Raw genomic sequence first — 18,131 nt, 5'->3', positions numbered from 1 at the left:
TATCTCTCATCTTTTTTGACCAAGAATACCTGAAGTTCACCACTAAGGTAATCCTGGTTTGGCTGGTTTGTCAGTCAGTATTTTACCTCTCCATGTCCACTTTCCCTTGTGTCAGTACACTGAATGAATTAATAATGTTGTTTCTTCTTTCCCCTTCTCATAGTATGTCAGACTGGTTGGCTTCATCTTTGCTTTCTTGGTGCACTTGCGAATTATTATCCCCCATCTAACAGCTCTGTGTGAACCACTGGCTGATAATAATGAAGAGAATTTTCCTATTTCTATAAGAAAATACCTATGCTGCTTCCCAGTGCGTTTATCAGTCCTGAAAGCAACAAAACAACTGACATACTTTGAAGAGTTGCAAAAAAATCTTCTGATGAGTTAAGTTGGTCCTTCCAATGAGAGAGGAATTGACTGAATGTCAGTAGGGAAAAATGAGAGGCAGACCAACTGCAGACCCTGATAGTACTTTGAATCTACTCCTCAAGTGTTTATCTATGATGAGAATTACCATAATGTAATTTAGACTAGAGGGACTGTTTCTAAAAGCACAAAATAACTGTATTTGTTTTTCAGTCAGTGAGGCATGCAGCTAACTGTCCTTGGCAGCTCTGAAAAATCTACAATTCCTTTAGGATGCCTGGTGGTGCAATGTGAAATACATGAAGCCAGAAAAGGGGCACGTACGGTAGTCCTTGAAGTGTCATATCTTAATTTAGATCAGTGTTAATGCTAAGAATAATGCAAAATTTGTACTATTAAAACAAAAAGAGAGAGTTTGTGACTGTGCATGATTTGTGACATGGAGCTTGCAACTCTTTTCTGCCAATGATTCTACAAGTTTATGGTTGTAGAAGTTAGGACTGTTGATAGCTACAATTTCTAGTATGGTTCCAGAGTTGGAGACCACTGAAGAATCAGATGTTTTCAGAGGAGGTTGATAAGTCACTACTTTCAAACGCTGTATTAAACACACTGAGTAGATTAAATAAGAACATTCAAATTTAGCTTTTTATAATTTCTCTGAGGAACCTAAGTTTGATACATTTCTTCTCTTTAATGAGGTTATGATGGCTATTCATTTATTTTCATGTGATTGGTCTTCTAGGCAATCATATGGTATGATCTTAAGTCTTTAATCTGTAATGCTTCAGGCTTACTGCAGCATGATTAAGCTAAAATTGTGTTTTGACAGGTCTGCATTTGGGAGAACCGTAAGAGCAAGTCTGACTTCTAATTCTCTGGGAGCTGTGAACTTAATGAGTAGTGATGGGGTATCTTAGCTGGCCAATAGCTTTTTGCATTTCTCCTTTTTCACAGTACAGTCATGTTTCAGCTTTCATGGATTTGCCTCCAGCCGTGAGATTCCTGCTTCCCAAAGCAAATGGTCTCATTTCCTAAGGCACATGAATAATAAGGATTCTACGGGACAAGCAAGATCCCTGAGGAGAGCACAGGAGCTTTCAGTGACTTGCATCCATTTGCTGTTTCTTCCCTAACTCACTGTTGTACTTTTCTAGTGGCCAGTAGTAGAAGTATTGCATTTGCATTGATCATGTTTCTTTAGGCATTACAGCTGTTCATACTTTCGAATATTGTTACTTATGTTATAATTACATTGTTCATACCCCTCAAACTTGGTGGCTTTGATTCTATGATTCTTCTTTTTTTTGTCTAGATTGTTACAAGGTAGAACTTTGATCCCTGGGTTTATCAGTCTTTGTCTTTTTATAAAGATAGGAAATGTTCCAAAATGCATATTGTTGTAAGGTCTAGAAGCATCAAAAACTTCTTGAAAACATGTAAGAACTGCTCAGAGAAACTGTATTTTGAGCATTTAACAATTGACTTCTGTCTTGAAAGGATTTGATCTTCTGTTTTCATTATCATGAATGAATATCTAAATGCAACTTTTGGTTGCAAATCTGCAAGGTTAAAACAGTATTGAATTGCAAAAAGTCTTTTTCTTGCAAAAAGCAGTTCTACCTTGAAGTGATTACTGTATTATCAGCTGATGTCCTGTTTAAACCACAGAAAGGTGTAACGTAAAGGCAGTGAGAAGCTTTGGTAGATCAGCTGAAAGTAGAATAGGATGATTTATTTTGTATGATTATTTTACAGGTTGAAAATTGGTGTCCTCGTTTACCTTGGAGAGCTAAAAATCCTAATGAAGAGACTGATCAAAAAACAGTGGTAAGAACAACCATGTTCTTAATAAGAACAAACATGAGAAGTAGTTCAGTAATTGTGATTCATGCAAAATATCCTGGAATCCTGTGCCACATAAATGCTAATAAGACTAGAATTTATAATTTTTATTCCTCTTGGACTGTATATATGAAGCTCATGTATCTTCTCCAGTCATTGTATTGTGGTAGATTTCCATTAAAAACATTTTTGTGTTTAAATTTATGAAATAGTGTGCACAAATAGTGAGAAAAATTACAAATCCATAGACTGCTCATCAGTATTAACTATATGTGAAACTGTCCATTTTTATTGTCCCATAAATCTGGACCTTTTTTATAAAAGTGTCTTACTGGAAAAGGCTTATATCCATTTCAGATTTGTAGTAACATTTTGATTACTCCTAATTTTTTTCCCTTTAAAAACTCCACAGCACATAGAGTTGTTTCTAAATTGTTACAGCCTAATTATGTAGCACTTAGGTATTTTAGGATAATTTAAGATAATTGCTGGGCTGTGTATGAACATTGCTTACATAACATAGATATAGGCGGTCTCATTTTGCAAAACCAATTGTTCTTAGATCAGCTTTAAAATGAGTATTTCCTTTAAAAATTATACCCTAGTAATGTTTCTTCCTTTATGGGATGCTTGGAGACATCCTTGTATTTGGAAGATTCATGGTACACATGACTCTTCAGCATACTGTTCTGTATTGTGTTTTAGACGTACTTTAATCTCCTTTTGAAGCACATGAGCAAAAATAAACAGAAAGAAACACATTGTGAAACATTGTAAACATATTCTGAGTTGCCAAATGCCACTAGTAAAAATAGCAGTAATTTATGTAGCTTAGAAATGTCTGTTTAAATATGTCTTTAATATTTGGACTAAAATCTCAACTTGTGCTAGGAGTGCATCCTTTTTTTCTATTTCCTTTTATAAAAGAGGAATATAAAGCACAAAGTTCACATCTGAGCATTTTTGCCACTTCTGGAAAGTTCACTGAAGGATAACTGATGTTTGAGGTTTTTCATTAATGCTTTAATTGAAGGCTGAAATTCGCATCAACTTTGATAATCTCTACAAAATGATGTCGAGACATGAGGAGTTCAGGTGGATGATGTTGCGCATCAGACGAATGGCTGATACCTGGATTGAAGCAATCAAATCACTTGCAGAAAAACAAAATCTGGAGAAAAGAAAACGAAAAAAGGTAAATGAGGACATTTTTATTCCTGTCACTTGCAGTTATATAGGCTCTTTCAAGCTTCTTATTTCAGAGTGGAAATACCAAACACGTCTTAAAGGCTCCTGTTTGTGCTTGTGCCTCTTTTCAAGAAATATTTTGCTGCTTGATATTATGTTACAATGGGTGTTTGCTTTACAGAAGTTTTACATGCTTTCCATAAGTCAGTCTGGGAGTAAATTTTCTGACCTCTTTAGTTTTGGATAAAACAGAGACTATGTAGAAGTTTCTAATGGGAGAAGCTGCAAATTTACTGCAAGCTGATGACGCTGGAGTTTTTATGTAGTCATAGGAACTGTACATCTTTGTTGTCCAAAATTCAGACTTTAAATGATGTACATCAGGTTTGGATTTGAGTAGACTGAAAGTGGTCTACAGCTTTGGATTGGATCAGTTTAGACCTCCTGTAATGAGTTCCATTTTAAAACCATGAGATTCTTGAAAAAGGTCTATTTCATTTGATTTAATTTTTTTTTAATTATCTCAACTAATTAAGATAAAGCCAAAAGTTGTAAACACAACAACAGGTTTCCCTTCCTTCCTTGTTCTTACTGGAGCCAGTTCTTTATGGCAGCAGGCCAGGCACAGGAATGTTTCTACCCTCTCTTAAGCCTGGCTGGCTGCAGCTGAGCTCCTTGCTTGAGATTCTTAGTCTTTGCCTTCATTACAAAATTAAATTATTGGGGTGGAAGTATTGGGTCATTTTCCTTGGTTTTTTGGGGGTTATTTTTGGCCATGGTTGGAATTTAATAGAAAGAAAAAATGCCCTAAGGTATAACAGTTGCATGTTTAATGTCGATAACTCTAACATGTGACTTTCCTTTTCAGATCCTTGTTCATTTGGGGCTTTTGACAAAAGAATCTGGATTCAAGATTGCAGAAAATGCGTTTAGTGGTGGCCCACTTGGTGAATTAGTCCAGTGGAGTGATTTAATTACATCTCTCTACTTACTGGGCCATGACATCAGGATTTCAGCTTCACTGGCAGAGCTCAAGGAGTAAGGAGATTACTTTCACTTTTGAAACTGGCATTAAAAGAAAAGAATTGTAAACTCTTGAAGCTTCTATTAGCAGTATATAATTTCTTGAAGCGTAAAATGAAAGTGATAATTCACTAAACAGACGATAAGATTATTTTCAGGAGCTAAGTATATGTGCCATGGAAAGGATAATGTGTTTTCATTGTAGCTCCAGGCTCCTGGGACTTCATAAATGAATGTTGTAAAATTCAAACTAAGCAGCTTAGACTTTAACATTCCAGGTGCTTTAACCAGCTGCACTAGGAAATGTTACAGACTAGCCTAATTCTGTGTCCTCTTCTTCAGTTTCTCTTCTTCACTCAGTATCTCACTTTAAAATAAAGGTTTAAATCCTTTAAACATATTACTTTTGATGTAGTTAATTGCTTATGTCAGCTCAAATTGCTACCTCACTCTTGGTTGTCCTGCTTTTCCTACTAGTTCAGCATTAGACATAAAACATCTGTTTTAAACATGAGCAGATACACTTTTTCTGTAGCTTTCATTTTTTATTAACAAACATGAGAGCACTGTTTCATAGAGAACTCTTGTACTATAAAGCTGTCAATGGAAGTCAGAAATTGTTTTAAATAACTTTTATAATTTAAATATAACTTCAGTAATTTAAAGCACACTGTTTTTAAACGTTCCAACCATATTACTCTCTTGTTTAAACTAGGTGAGGTTTTTCATGAAAATTATCACTTTAGTGAGATATAAACATTCTTTGATAAGTTCTGAGCATCTCTTGCATTTGAGTGTTCTTATATGGTTTGAGATTTGGAAACAATAAAAGAGTAACCCTTTTTTGGAAACTGGAATTATTGGAATAAGTAGTATTACAGCATCAACTCAAGGTATTTGAAAGTAATGTTTTTCATATTCCTTCTTTTTTTGTTTAGGATTATGAAGAAGGTTGTAGGTAACAGATCTGGCTGCCCTACCCAGGGAGATAAAATTGTAGAACTCATTTACATTGATATCGTGGGACTCACTCAGTTTAAGAAAACCCTTGGTCCATCATGGGTTCATTACCAGTAAGTATAACACTTATTTGACCTCTAAACTGCTTTTTAAAAGAGCTTTTGTTGAATAACACGTGTAAAAATACTGAAGTGAGTCCACTCATCTGAATTTGAATTGATTTTAAAGTGAAAATGTGGTTCTCTGTTGTCTTTAGCTCTGAGGAATAAAGGAGCTATTTATTACGTGTTTCTTGCACACCATCATTATCTCCTCCAGCAAGCTTGAGATTCTTGAATTCAAGCATTTTTAATCTTAATGAATTATATTATCTTCTTCAGCCATCATCTTTGCCCCTCTTTCCCTCCCTTCTTTACCGAGCCTCCACCACTGCTATGTTCTGTAAATCAGTAGATGAGCTGAGAGATTATTGGATTTTGTTGTTTAGTTGGAATACCAAAGGCATGTTTTGCTTGTTGGTGTTTGTAACTGTACTGGATCGATGATCCTGGAGATTTATCTATTCTGATTGTATTGCCCAATGCAATTTTCTCTGTTCCATTCCTTAAGATACTGAGAGTTGTCTTTAGGGGCAGGCCCGAAGAATAACAGCAGTTATTGTTGCTTCTTTAGTCTATAAACATCCTTCCATTAAAAACAGAAGATGAGGGTCACAAGAAATTACTTTGTACAGTCTTCTTAGTGTCTGCAGTTTTAGAACCTCGTTTTTTTTGTCAATAACTTTAGATCAGCAAGCCTCCCCTGTGTTGTACAAATACCTATCAGCACAAAAGAAAACGAAATCTAAATTACTGACTTTGATTCTTCTATGCCTTGTCGAATTAGCTGTGTTTTATGATCCATAAATCCAGTAAATCCTACTTGAAGGAAGATGTTGAAAGGTGTTCACTGCAGGCAGAAAAAGTGTGTTCTTACAACCCCAGGATTTTCTAGAGCATTGGATCTTTCCAGTGTGATTTTAAGTGGGAGTACTGTGATCAACATTGCAGATTAGATTACTCTTAATCTCTTTTTTGAAGCAGGGGAGTAAATGGATATTCTAGTTTTTAGCAGCCTGCTAATAAAGATAATCCCATTTTCCACTGAGCTACAGTTGGTTGTCTGTCTGCCAGAGGTAATTGTCACTAGGCAATCACATCCAGTACTGTGGTCAGCATATGAAACTTTCTTATAAATTTTAAATGTTTCTTCCTGTTTGCTTTCAATTTCCTACTTGGTATATTCTATAACAAAGATAAGGAAATATACCATGATACTGAGATTATTAGATTAGCTGTTCAATTTTTCTTTTCTATTTCATAGAATCATTAAATCTCGAATTATCAATCCACTTTTCATTGATTCCTGTTTTGTGGTAACAGCTGATGTTTTCTGGATTAGGAGAGCAGAACTGGATTTAATTCTAAATACCTTAGGTAGAGTAGTAGTTTTTGTCAGGCTTTTGAATTAAGAATATTTTATTGCCTTTCTTCTACAATACTGGATTTGATGGAATGGAAAGGAACCTCATCAAGTCCATGGCCTTGCTGAAAAATATATAGGGTGCATTTGTCCTTCATGAGAGACTTTTGCCCAGTCTTTAACTGAAGACTGCAGAAGATGCCCCAGCATATTGTTTTATGTAGCTAAGATTTTCTTTAAAGTGTTTTTCTTGGCCTAGTTTCTTGCAAAGTGCCCATTATTGCTTATCTAGTATGGTTCTGGGGAACAAATTACTTTCTTCTCCTCTCTACCAGACTCTAGGATGTCTTATATACTGCTTTTACTTCAATTTGTTTTTTAAAAAATAAATTTAGGAGTTTGAATCATTACATACAAAATTCAGGTTTTGTACACCTTTCATCAAACTTCTTGCATTTGCTGTGAATCTCTCTAATTACTTGATCCTTTGTTTAAAGTTCAGTGTCCAAAACAGGGTCCAGAGTCTAGCAGAGACTACAAAATTGATTAAAGCAGGAGAATTAATTCATAGCTTCATGCATGCTGTCTCCTATTTCAGGATCCTCTTGCAATCATTTTTTTTTTCTCTCAGCATCCTGAGTTACCTCATAAGTTTTGTCATTAAAATATTTTTAACTAGAAAACACTAAGTGTAGTATAACAGTATAAATGTGTGTTTCTGTTTAATTAATTCCAGTAAAAAAACTCTATCAAAAATAAAGCTGCTGTATAGCCCGTGTTCTTTACAAACTTTGTTTTCTCTCTCAGTTGTATTTAATGTCAGTAGAAATATTTGTTTGTCTTTAAAGAAGTGTTTCTTATTAGACATGTGCAGGTCAGCTCAGTCTGGTTTATGCAGACCACACTCAAATACAAATGATTTAAAATGTTTTTATTCACTTCAGTTCGGAATAGAGTAGTAGAATAACCCTCTGCCTTCAGAACAGTCTCTTGGTAAGAGTGCTTTATATAATCTTTCTGGGTGAACTTGAACCCTGAGGTAATTTTTGGTAATTGCAAATCAGGTTTCTAGAACTGTTATCCAGAAAGGATGACCCTGCTGCTTTGGGCAGGGAGTATTTCTGAAATACTGCTTTGTACAGCTGAGCTCTGTAGCACCAGTGACTTTTGGTAGTAGTTGCTTTATCTCTGGTATAATTGGTGCTGTAAATAGCATGAATATAGCAAAACAGATCTCATTTTCGAGTGCACCTTATTTTCAAACAGAAGAATGCCTGGACATGCTGGGTTTTTCAGCTCTGAAGTTGGGATATTTTAATGCAGTTTATGTGCAATGAAACAACATAAAATTAGTAGCTTAATATAGTTAGAGAAGTGCAGCCCATTGCCTTTCTTAGCACCCACATCCTCCATACAGCATGTAAGAATCTGGTATTTTTTCATTTTTTTTATACAGTCTCTCTAGCAATGACTCATTCCCATATGCCAAAAATCCAACTGACTTTTTTCTCGAAATAAATTAACATGACAGCTATCCTGAAAAATGAGCAGAGTTCTTGCTTCATGTATGTTCTCTAGAATACATCTGTTTTAGGAGTGTTATTTTCTAACTTAAGTTTTTGCATTTTAAATGCAAGTACTCTGTGGCCTGAAAGTTCATGTGTGTCTGTCTCTGAGGATTTCCATGGGCAGATAGGAGCTGCTCCTGGTCTGAGCTGGCTGGACATATGTCAGAACAGACTGGAATCCGTGTGTCTGTGCTGGCACATTGCAGTGCCAGAGCTCAGGGCACCTACAGAGCTTCCAAAGCAGCACTGGTTGGATTTCAACCACCCTGCTCCCAGGAAGGTGTCTGCAGCCACTGCTTTTATGTACTCTGTATTTACCAGTTTGTGCTGCACTGGGTTACTTGTTTAAACAGAGCTGAAGTAGATGGAACTAGAGAAAAATTATAACATCAGATGGGAGAAGTGTATGAATAAATGTGTAAAATACTTCCACTAGGACACCCCAGTTAAGATTGTGCTTCTACCCAATATTTATGGAAAAAAACTCCCTTTAAATAATCCTGGGTTACTTTTGTCTGATTTTTTTTATAAGCGCCAAAATGGTAACTTCTAATGCGTTACACAAAAAAGAGAGTTTAATATGGATGTTTCTAAAGCAGTTTGCTACCCACCAGTCATCTTTTTAATTAGGCAGAGAATAGACTTATCAGTCTGACACCAATTTCAGGGCATGCTGTAATTCTCTGCAGCTTCACTGCTAAAGCTAGGTGACATTTTAGGAAGGAAGGGGGTAACAGAGTGAAAAACTGAATTTAAAAGTACACCAAATTAAGATTTTTATTTAAAATATATCCCTGGTTTAATTTTAAAAAAAAGTTTTGTCATTTTCAAAAGTAATTATTTCACTTTAGAAATACTAAGGCATTGTATGCAAAAATAAATAAAAAAAATATTGAAAGACATTTAAACCATGAAGTGAAACAAATGGAGAATATGGTAGGGTAAACAACTGAGGTATTCCTACATATATTAAAATGTCAGTTCAGCATAACTGGTATTAATTGCATTCATTTCTAGGTTTTAAATCTTTAGCAATTCTTTTCTGCTGCATTTCAGGGATTAATTTCACCACTCGAAGCTTTGATCTCTCATACCATTTCTGCACACATTTGCAGCCTTTGCTACCATCTTTTTTCTGACTTATTTTATTCCTGAATCACATAAATATTTTTTGTTTTCCCTGCTTTCTGGTTTAGCTTTCTGATGCATCACATTTCCTGCCCTGATTCAGAGACCCTGTGTGTACTGGACATAGTTCCATGTATCCCTGTGAACCATTAGTGCTACATATCTTAAATCTGGATACAGGAAAAAAGAGGAAACAAAGCACTTTGAGCAACGTAGTGCTCCTTACTTATATGATTTGACAAACTCCAGTAATGTTGAAGTTTTTCAGTAGCTTTATCCCATTTTTCATTTCCCTCTACTCAAGTACCTGGCCAAAAGCTGTATATTTGAGAGGAATTTTGTTTTAAGGCCTGCCAAGAAATAAGAGGGTTTTTATTACTGAATGATTCATCAGTGCAGAAGTCGTTTTGGTCCTACTGGAGTATTTTGTATGATGCAGAGATAATTGCCACTGTTGTAAAATATTTTCATTGAGAACAGTTGACATAAAACACTGTACAGAAACTGATCTGTCAGCTTTGTTGTTTGGTGAATCATAATGTGTTGTATATTTTGACTTTCTTTTTGCTTGAAAGATCTCTGTGAAGGTTTAAAAAAATGTAATTTTGATCAATTTGTACTTGGAAATACAAAGGTAGCATTTCATATGAGAGTTTAAATGTTGCTGGGTCTTTTTTCTAGTTCCCAAATTAATGAATACTTCAGAGAAATGAGCAATATATAAGAAATATGTAAATGTATTTTGGGGACTAAATTCTTTCATCTTTTAAAACCAAAAAGTGATTGGAGCTAAGTTCTTTAGCCTTTTGAGGGCTAAATTCTTTCACGTGGGAAATGTTGAAAACTGGGGAAAATAAAGCCATTATTAACATTAACTTTTGCAGCCAACTCCCTTCTCTGCCACCCATGGGGTTGTGTTTTTTCCTCAGCATGTACAAGCCTGGTGATACAATATGCAGTGATAAGAGTTCATGTGTTTATAACACAATTGCACATGGTGTGGAAGCACATCCTGTATAAATCTTTTCTGAAATATTGTTTCTGGGGGGTAGAAGAATGTCAGGGTCAGCAGCTTTGGAGCCATATAATCCAGTTCATTTGCAGTGGAGCCAGTGGCCAGTGTGATGGCCATAAAGTTCCTGCCCAGGCCATGTAAAAGGTCTGTCAGGCTGCATTTTGGAAATGTAACTTCTAGGATGTACATGCTATAACGTGCTGTCTTCTTCACACTGAGACTTTTTCTGCCTGTTCTCTACTATGGGCCTTTTTTTTGAAAGGAGACGCTTGTAAACGAAGTGATTTCTTTTTCAAGTCATTAATAGGAGTTTAAATAAAGAGTGAGTGTGATTCTCTCATCCCAGGCTCTTTGTGATCCAGTGCCAGAGTTTCTCTCTGTTGTATGCTGATTTTTGCAGGCATTTGACTACTATATTGTTTCTTCAAAAGCCTGTGATAAAATGTTTCATAAACAAATAAATGGTCTGTCTGACTGCAAGAGCTCAGCAAATTAAACTGTTTTCAATGCTTCTTCAGTAGGTCTAAGAGCAGAACCTGGAGCCTAAATACAGTTGTCCAAAGACAATGTAGTGTTCTGCTCTGATCTTCTTGGCATGTGGCCCTCAGCTGCTGCACTTGATTTTGTGGTAATGGTTGAGAACTTCAGAAAATAGATGAAGAATCCTCTCTTCTTCTGCCTAAATTCTACTTCAGAGCCTTAGGAAATGCAGGTGACCACTGTAGCATTCCAATAAGCTCTACTTGGATGCCAAAGCATAACTTCATTCTGTAAGAACAAAGAAACCCAAAATAAGCTCCAGGGTTGTTATTTGAATGTCTGATATATCCTTGAATTTTCTGTTCATGATGTCTTTGTGAATGTAATATGAACAGAAACGTTTGAAATTAAAATGTACCTTCAGTTTTTACACCATCCGCAGTCGCAAAGACAAAACACATGTTAATTATCATAGCTATATATATATATTTTCTTAAATATACATATGTGTGTGTACCTACAGTAAATTTGTTTTTCTCTTTTAGGTGTATGCTAAGAGTTCTGGATTCCTTTGGAACTGAACCAGAGTTTAACCATGCCCACTATGCCCAGTCTAAAGGCCACAAGACACCATGGGGAAAGTGGAACCTTAATCCGCAGCAGTTTTATACAATGTTCCGTAAGTACCTCTCCATAAGTAATTTAGAACTTTAAAAAAAGGAGTGCTGGCCTTAAGAAGAATCTGTTTATCATGAAAGACGAATTCACAGTTTAATAAAATGCAACTGCTAAATGGGCAGAATCATGTAGGTAAGTGTCTGTGGGCTGTGCTAAAGCTCAGTCATGCTTTTATCCAGCAATCAGAAAATAAGAATATCAACCTAATATAAAGAGTGGTAAGGAACTTTATTCTCTGGATACCTGTGGAAAGCAGTGCTTGGCTTTTCTCTCAAGTGTCAGTGAGCTTTTGTTAGTTTTGACTTCTCTAATCTCACAATGGAGCAATAGATTTTTGACAGACTTGCTTGATTACATTTTTATAAACTGCCCTCCTGCATTTCATCATGTTGAACAGAAGTTTGTAACTATGTTAGCTATAGTCTTCTATTTCTGCTTCTGTCCCTCAGCAAGTGAGAATCGCCATTCCTTTGCAATTTCTTTGCATTCAGGATTGATAAATGCTCAGCAAAAAAAAATTTTTGCCTCTACTTTTTTGTGGCTTTCTCAAAATTTTCACCTAATGGGTCTTCATGTTGTGAATATTTATCCTGAGGGGAGCTGATTAACATTTAATTGCTAGCAATGTACAAAGCTGTTGAAAAATAAGTGGTAGATTTCAGCATTGCTGTAGATCTTCCAAGCATCAATAAATATCTTCTAAAAAATCCCACAACCAAACCTAAAAAAGAAACAAAACAAACAAAAAATAATATAAATTCTCTATAAATTGGGTCAGATTAAATGATTACTGTGACCTGCTCTAGACCTAGTCCTTAAGGCACTAGGTTCTAGAATCAAAGGGTCTTTCTCTTGCACATGGTAGTAGTAGTTTAAGTGTGTTATCTCTGAAAGGTGCAGAAAGTCACTACTGCCAGCTGGCTGGAGGGTAAGTGAGGCTTAGGGCAGTGTATGTTGTGTGCAGCAGCTGCTCAGCCCAAATCTGTAAGGAAACACTTGGTAATGACCAGCCAACCTCCACAGTTTGGTGCTGGTCCTCGTCTGAAACTCAGGCCAGGGCACGCACTGTTCCCTCTCATCAGACTTCTTTCAAACTTTTCTGCTTTTCACAGCAGAATTATACATGCTGCTGTCTGCTTGACACGCTTTTGATTTCAGTTGCCCTGTAAAATTCTTGAGAGAGGCATATTTTGTCTGTCAACATTCGCTCCGCAAGTTTTTCAGGAGAAATATAAGTGAAGGTTGTTCGAAAGATAAAAGACTGCATTCACAGTTGTTTGGAAACAAGTAACAGAACATGTGGTGGTGAAATGTGACTTGGAAGTGGTTGCAGAGTTTGTCTCTGGACATTAGTAAGCAGAGCTTGTTCCATATCCACATTTGCTAATATTTATTGGTGTATGTCCTAAACAGAAAAGGAGCTCAGTCGTGCTTTATTTAAGTAGTCCAGCTGTTGGGAAATTTGTATGTGAGGTCCTGTTCAAGATAACACCAAGGGTGGTGATGCACTTGAGGAAAACAGTTGGATGAATACTTGTGGTACAGCTGTGTGCGTGCACCACTCGGTCCCACTCCATGAAATGCAGAAGAAAGTAAATCTCTCTAGAGATCTCTTTTGTGGCAGTACAGACTGCTGTTACAGCCTCTTGTTCAGAGAAAATCACTTCATAATGAATTTTCCAAAGCATATGACTATATTGGAATCTTAATAAATAACCATTTCCAGTTTTTGCTACTGGAAATGACTGTGGGTTTTCCTTTGCAGGAAAAGTGGTAAACAGATTGCAGGCAAACTCATTCTGAAACCTGAGTGGTTCCAGTGCTGTAGATTGTTCAAGGATCTTACTTTTTTTTTTACTAGGTGCAGAAGAGTTGGCGTGTTTTTTAATATTTAAAGTTTATATTTGTTGTTTGTTCTCTGCTGCAGAGATAACACCATCTTTATGAGGTTGTGATTAAAAGTGCATATTATGCTTCAGTAAAGATTTTATGGCGGATTGGAACCCTGGACAGCTTCCCAAGAACCCCAGACTCTATTATGTTTTGAGAACTCTGATTATAAGGGCAGAAAATTATTACTGAGCAACAAGAATGTCATATTCAAACCTGTGGCATATTACCAAGTGCTTGACTGTTCTCTGAGGGTTTTTTTATGTTTTTGGTTTCTTTTTTTTTTTTTTTAAGTTCAAATACTTTTACGCAAAATACTGGCAGTGGTACTTTTAAAACTGCATGACCTTGCTTAAAAAACCATCTGAGTGCTTCCTGTCAGTGATGTTTGAGGCACTGAATTCCACCAGTTCTAAATCTAACTTTAACAAAGGTTTATTTTTCTTTTGAGAGTGTACTGCCTTGCCTCTCCTTTGAATGCAGTCTCTTATCCAAAAATATGAAAGGATGGAAAAATGCCCCTTTTCAGGCATATTTGCTGTGTGCCATTTCCTATGCAAAATTCTAAAAAGTCCTTGGGTCTGAGTGAGTGCAGAACAGTTGCTGAGGCATTTTTTGTGAAAAACAGTGTCATTTGAAAGACTAAATGTAATGCAGAGGGATGTGTACACAGTGTATGGGTTCTGTCTTCTACTGCGTTATCCAGTTGGCTAATTTTCAGGAATCAAAAAGCTAAACCTCATAATTGCAATAAAATTGGTTTTTTTAATAACTCTGACTATAAATTTAACGTGGCATGTAGCGTGAGTGCCTAGGGTTTTGTCTTTGGGGTTGTTTGTTTGTTTTTGGTTTGGATTCTTTAACTTTGCAAAATGTACTTAATAATTGTCAGCTTGTGTGCCAGAATTACAAGGGAGACTTATAGGGGAGATCCTGTGTTTATTGCAGCCTTTTTGTGTGAGGTTATGATACTTTTCAGAGAGGCCAAAAAAACCCACATATTGGAGTAACTTATATAGTAGGCATGGATGTTTGCCTGAAGCCTTGAATGTTGGAGTCCATCCCTGGAATTAAACACCCTGTCCACAAAAAAACCCCAAAACAAAACAACAGTTTTAATGAGCCTAAATGCCCATGTCTCTGTAGAAGGAGAACAGTGGCCAGTGTTGCTGGAAGTCACTGCTGGAAAAAGACCAACAGAAGCTAGAAATAATATAGAAAAAACTATGAGTAAATTACTTATCATTTGTGTGCACTTTTGTTGTCTGGGCGTTGGATTAAGAACAGTTTTGCCAACTTCACTTGCTACCTTTCAATATTTTATGATTGCTATATCTGGGTGAATTAGGCAATAAAATTCATATTCTGATTTACATAGTGTGACTTTGTCAGCCAGTAATTAGCATGGATACATAATACACAATGAGTTGGGTGGTTGGTGTTAGCAATTCTGGTGTAAGAAATTCAGTAAAAATTATTTATGCCATTGAGCAACAAACAGCTTTGATAACAAGCATAAATCCAGGGGGTTTTCAAATTGTTGGTATTGCATTTCTGAGGTTGTCAGGCTAGATTTCTTCTGTTTCTTTTATCTCTAATAATAAAATAAAGCTTAGCACACACAGAAAAAATCATTATCGCTGGAATCGGCCCAGCTGCAGAATTTTTATTATCAGAAACAAGGCAGAAAATAGCTGCTTACTTCAGTAGGCACATGGGCAGAAATATAAGAACTGGTTTTGATAATAAAGCAAGCAAATTTATCTTTCAGTATTAATATGAAGGAGATGATCTGTTGAATAATATGTTCCTTATAACTTCCTTTCTGACAACATTCACTCTATTGTAACATTAGCTGGTACTTTCAAAGGTGTTGAATATGCTCTGTTTCTTACAGCTCACACTCCAGATAACAGCTTCCTTGGATTTGTGGTTGAGCAGCACCTGAATTCCAGTGACATTAAGCATATTAATGACATCAAAAGGCAGAATCAATCTCTCGTCTATGGCAAAGTAGATAATTTCTGGAAGGTGAGTTTTCTATACTCATATGCCTGAGCAAATTTATTTTGATCAGTAGAATAAAGCATGACTTTTAATTTAAAAGTATCTCTTCTGTCTAAACCCATTTTCCTGAAAATTAATATATTTAAATAATTCAGTTGAACATTTTGAAGTCTTTTTGATAGGAAACTTCTGACTAGAATGATGTGGATCCTTCGCTATTTATGTATACCTTCCTGACAGAATGAAAAATCTAGTCTTGATATGACAATAATTTTGGAAAATGCAGAAGCTGGTAAACATAATGGGAAATTAAAGGTGTTGGAGTCTTTGTGACCTTTAATCAGTCATAAGAAAATGTGTATTTCAATTATTTCTTTTCTTATATCTGCAACCAAAAATATGCTGCATTTTGAACTGGAAATTACATTTCACTAAAAGTCTTAGAAGTGAGCAATCTCATTTTCTCTCCTGTAATAATACCAGAGTTTTGTTTCTTTAATATTGCAGTTACTGTATTGTCTCCCACCTGCAGACCAGAGCAGCAGAAAAACAACACTGAGATTGGGTCATATTTTCACCAAGTTAAAGTATATTGTGTTATTAAGTCACAGTGGTCCTTTTCTTTTGTCCACAGTCCTTTTGTGTGGCTCCTTCTTCCAGGCTGACACCCCTGGGAGTGTCTCTCTCATGCAGTTTCCAAAGAGATTGCTTACTAATAACTGAATTTCTTCCAAGTTACCTCTATTTCTGTGTGTCCACATGCTCTGCATGCCTGTGTCCTCTGTGTGCCTTCCCTCTTGCCTAAAAAGACCTTATTTTAAGCCTCTTGTCAACTGAAAAAGGAACTGATCAGGACATGTGCCATACATAAGACCAAACAATATGAGAGTGTGAGAGCACCCATGTCTTATATTTTCTTTTCTTTTCTCTTCCTTGGCATGAGAATATTGGTCTTGCACGGTTTTCTGAACCACATCTAGTCTGACTGAGATTATACAGAGTAAATTCTTGAAAAGTGATACCTACAAGTAAATGATCAATCTGTGAGGTAAAACAAACCTAAAATTGAAGACAAGCAGTAAAATGTTGCCAGTGGTAGCAGAAAAGGTAGAGCTGAATGCTTGGCTTCTGTGCTGAGAAAAATATGTAATTAATACTGTGACTGTTATTCTATTTGGCTCATGGTATAGAACAAGTTATAATGCCCATCTGCAGTCTCTTCTGTCTGCAGAGTGCTGGAGCAGAGCTGGGATCCTCTCTTCAAGTCTTTTTCTAGCTTAGGCTCTTGTACTTTTAGTTCCTGATCTCATTATCAGTCTCTCAGGAACAGTTGCTTGCCATAAGCATCTAAACTTGCTGACCTGATTTGTAGTGCACATCAGCAGAACAACCTGTTGAATCCTAGTTGGATTTAAGGAATAAGATAGTTGCTTAGTCACCAGGGTTTTTTTTTTCACTGACATATATATCTTTCTCAGTTTATTTAGTCTGCATGAATTCAGAAATATGTATTAATAGTTGATATGCCCAGAGGGGAGATTTGTGACAACCTAGTCTCAGATTCTGTATGGCACACTTATTCATGGACTCATTAAGACAAAAACATGGCTTTTTGGAAAAGAACATCCAATTTTGACTTTTAAATAGCACACAGTTTAAACCCCACTGTTTCCTCTGGTAAAGTTGTCAAATAATTGCCTTCTCCCTTAAGACTTTGCATTGTTTCTGGTACAAGTTTACATATAGTAATTTCCAGTCCTAGTAGGAGTTAGACTTTCTCTACTGGCCTTCTGATGTTTCTGTTCTGTTTCCCTGTAGGAATATATAGGTTGAGGTCAAAGTAACCTGGAGTCATCTCCTGAAAAGCCTGTATATGCTGAACCCCTGAGAGCTTTGTACTTCCTAATCCTTAAGTGATCTCACATGTCTGTTTTCTCTGAACCTTCTCGGGATTATTCACATTCCTCTTGAAATGTGAATGTTAACAAAGGGCACGTGGGCCATACCAGCACCAAATCCAGAAGGAAATACTATGTGCATTGTTAGGCAGATCCCCTTTTCACCACTGGGAACTCATGTTGAGACGACTTCTCTGCCAAGCCCCTTGTATGATGTTTTAGAAGCGCTGCTTTTCAAGTCAGTGCTCTGTTCCTCTTGGTATTGCCTGTCTTGTTTTTTCTGAGATAGGTGATTGGATATCTGACCATATTAAAATGGGTACTGTATGCTTGTAACATCAAGCACATTAAAACTGTAACTTGCAGATTGTAACTGCAGTCATGCACATATGCACTCGTATATAAAGTGCAAATCACTGCAGACAGACTTTGAATCAGTTACAGTGTGGCTTGTCTTATCTGGAGTGATAAAATCCAATTCTTGTGATCAAGAGAAAGCCTGAACTAATCTTGTGTCTGTGTAATTTGCTTATTTCACGTTTCCTTCATTTTCCCTGTTCAGTGCTCTTTTCATCTGCCACCATGTCTTGTAAGGAGCCAGACTAATCTATTTATCCTGCTCCT

General features: G+C 36.3%; 1 protein-coding gene across 2 annotated transcripts in view; it reads left to right on the top strand.

Moving 5' to 3' along the window:
• Nucleotides 1-18,131, top strand: part of MGAT5 (alpha-1,6-mannosylglycoprotein 6-beta-N-acetylglucosaminyltransferase) — a 76,309-nt gene that overhangs the window by 26,684 nt on the left and 31,494 nt on the right. For both annotated transcript variants that reach the window (XM_018078900.3, XM_008922006.4), the window contains exons 5-10: nt 2,125-2,196; nt 3,245-3,406; nt 4,268-4,437; nt 5,361-5,495; nt 11,580-11,713; nt 15,500-15,633. In XM_018078900.3, the coding sequence (XP_017934389.1) occupies nt 2,125-2,196; nt 3,245-3,406; nt 4,268-4,437; nt 5,361-5,495; nt 11,580-11,713; nt 15,500-15,633 (807 nt within the window). The remainder of the gene's footprint in view (nt 1-2,124; nt 2,197-3,244; nt 3,407-4,267; nt 4,438-5,360; nt 5,496-11,579; nt 11,714-15,499; nt 15,634-18,131) is intronic.

This window comes from Manacus vitellinus, unplaced genomic scaffold (genome assembly GCF_001715985.3).
Source record: "Manacus vitellinus isolate BGI_N305 unplaced genomic scaffold, ASM171598v3 scaffold_43_pilon, whole genome shotgun sequence".
Lineage (NCBI taxonomy): Eukaryota > Metazoa > Chordata > Aves > Passeriformes > Pipridae > Manacus > Manacus vitellinus.
Note: the sequence above shows the minus strand (reverse complement) of the source record. Positions and strands in the feature narration are given on the sequence as shown.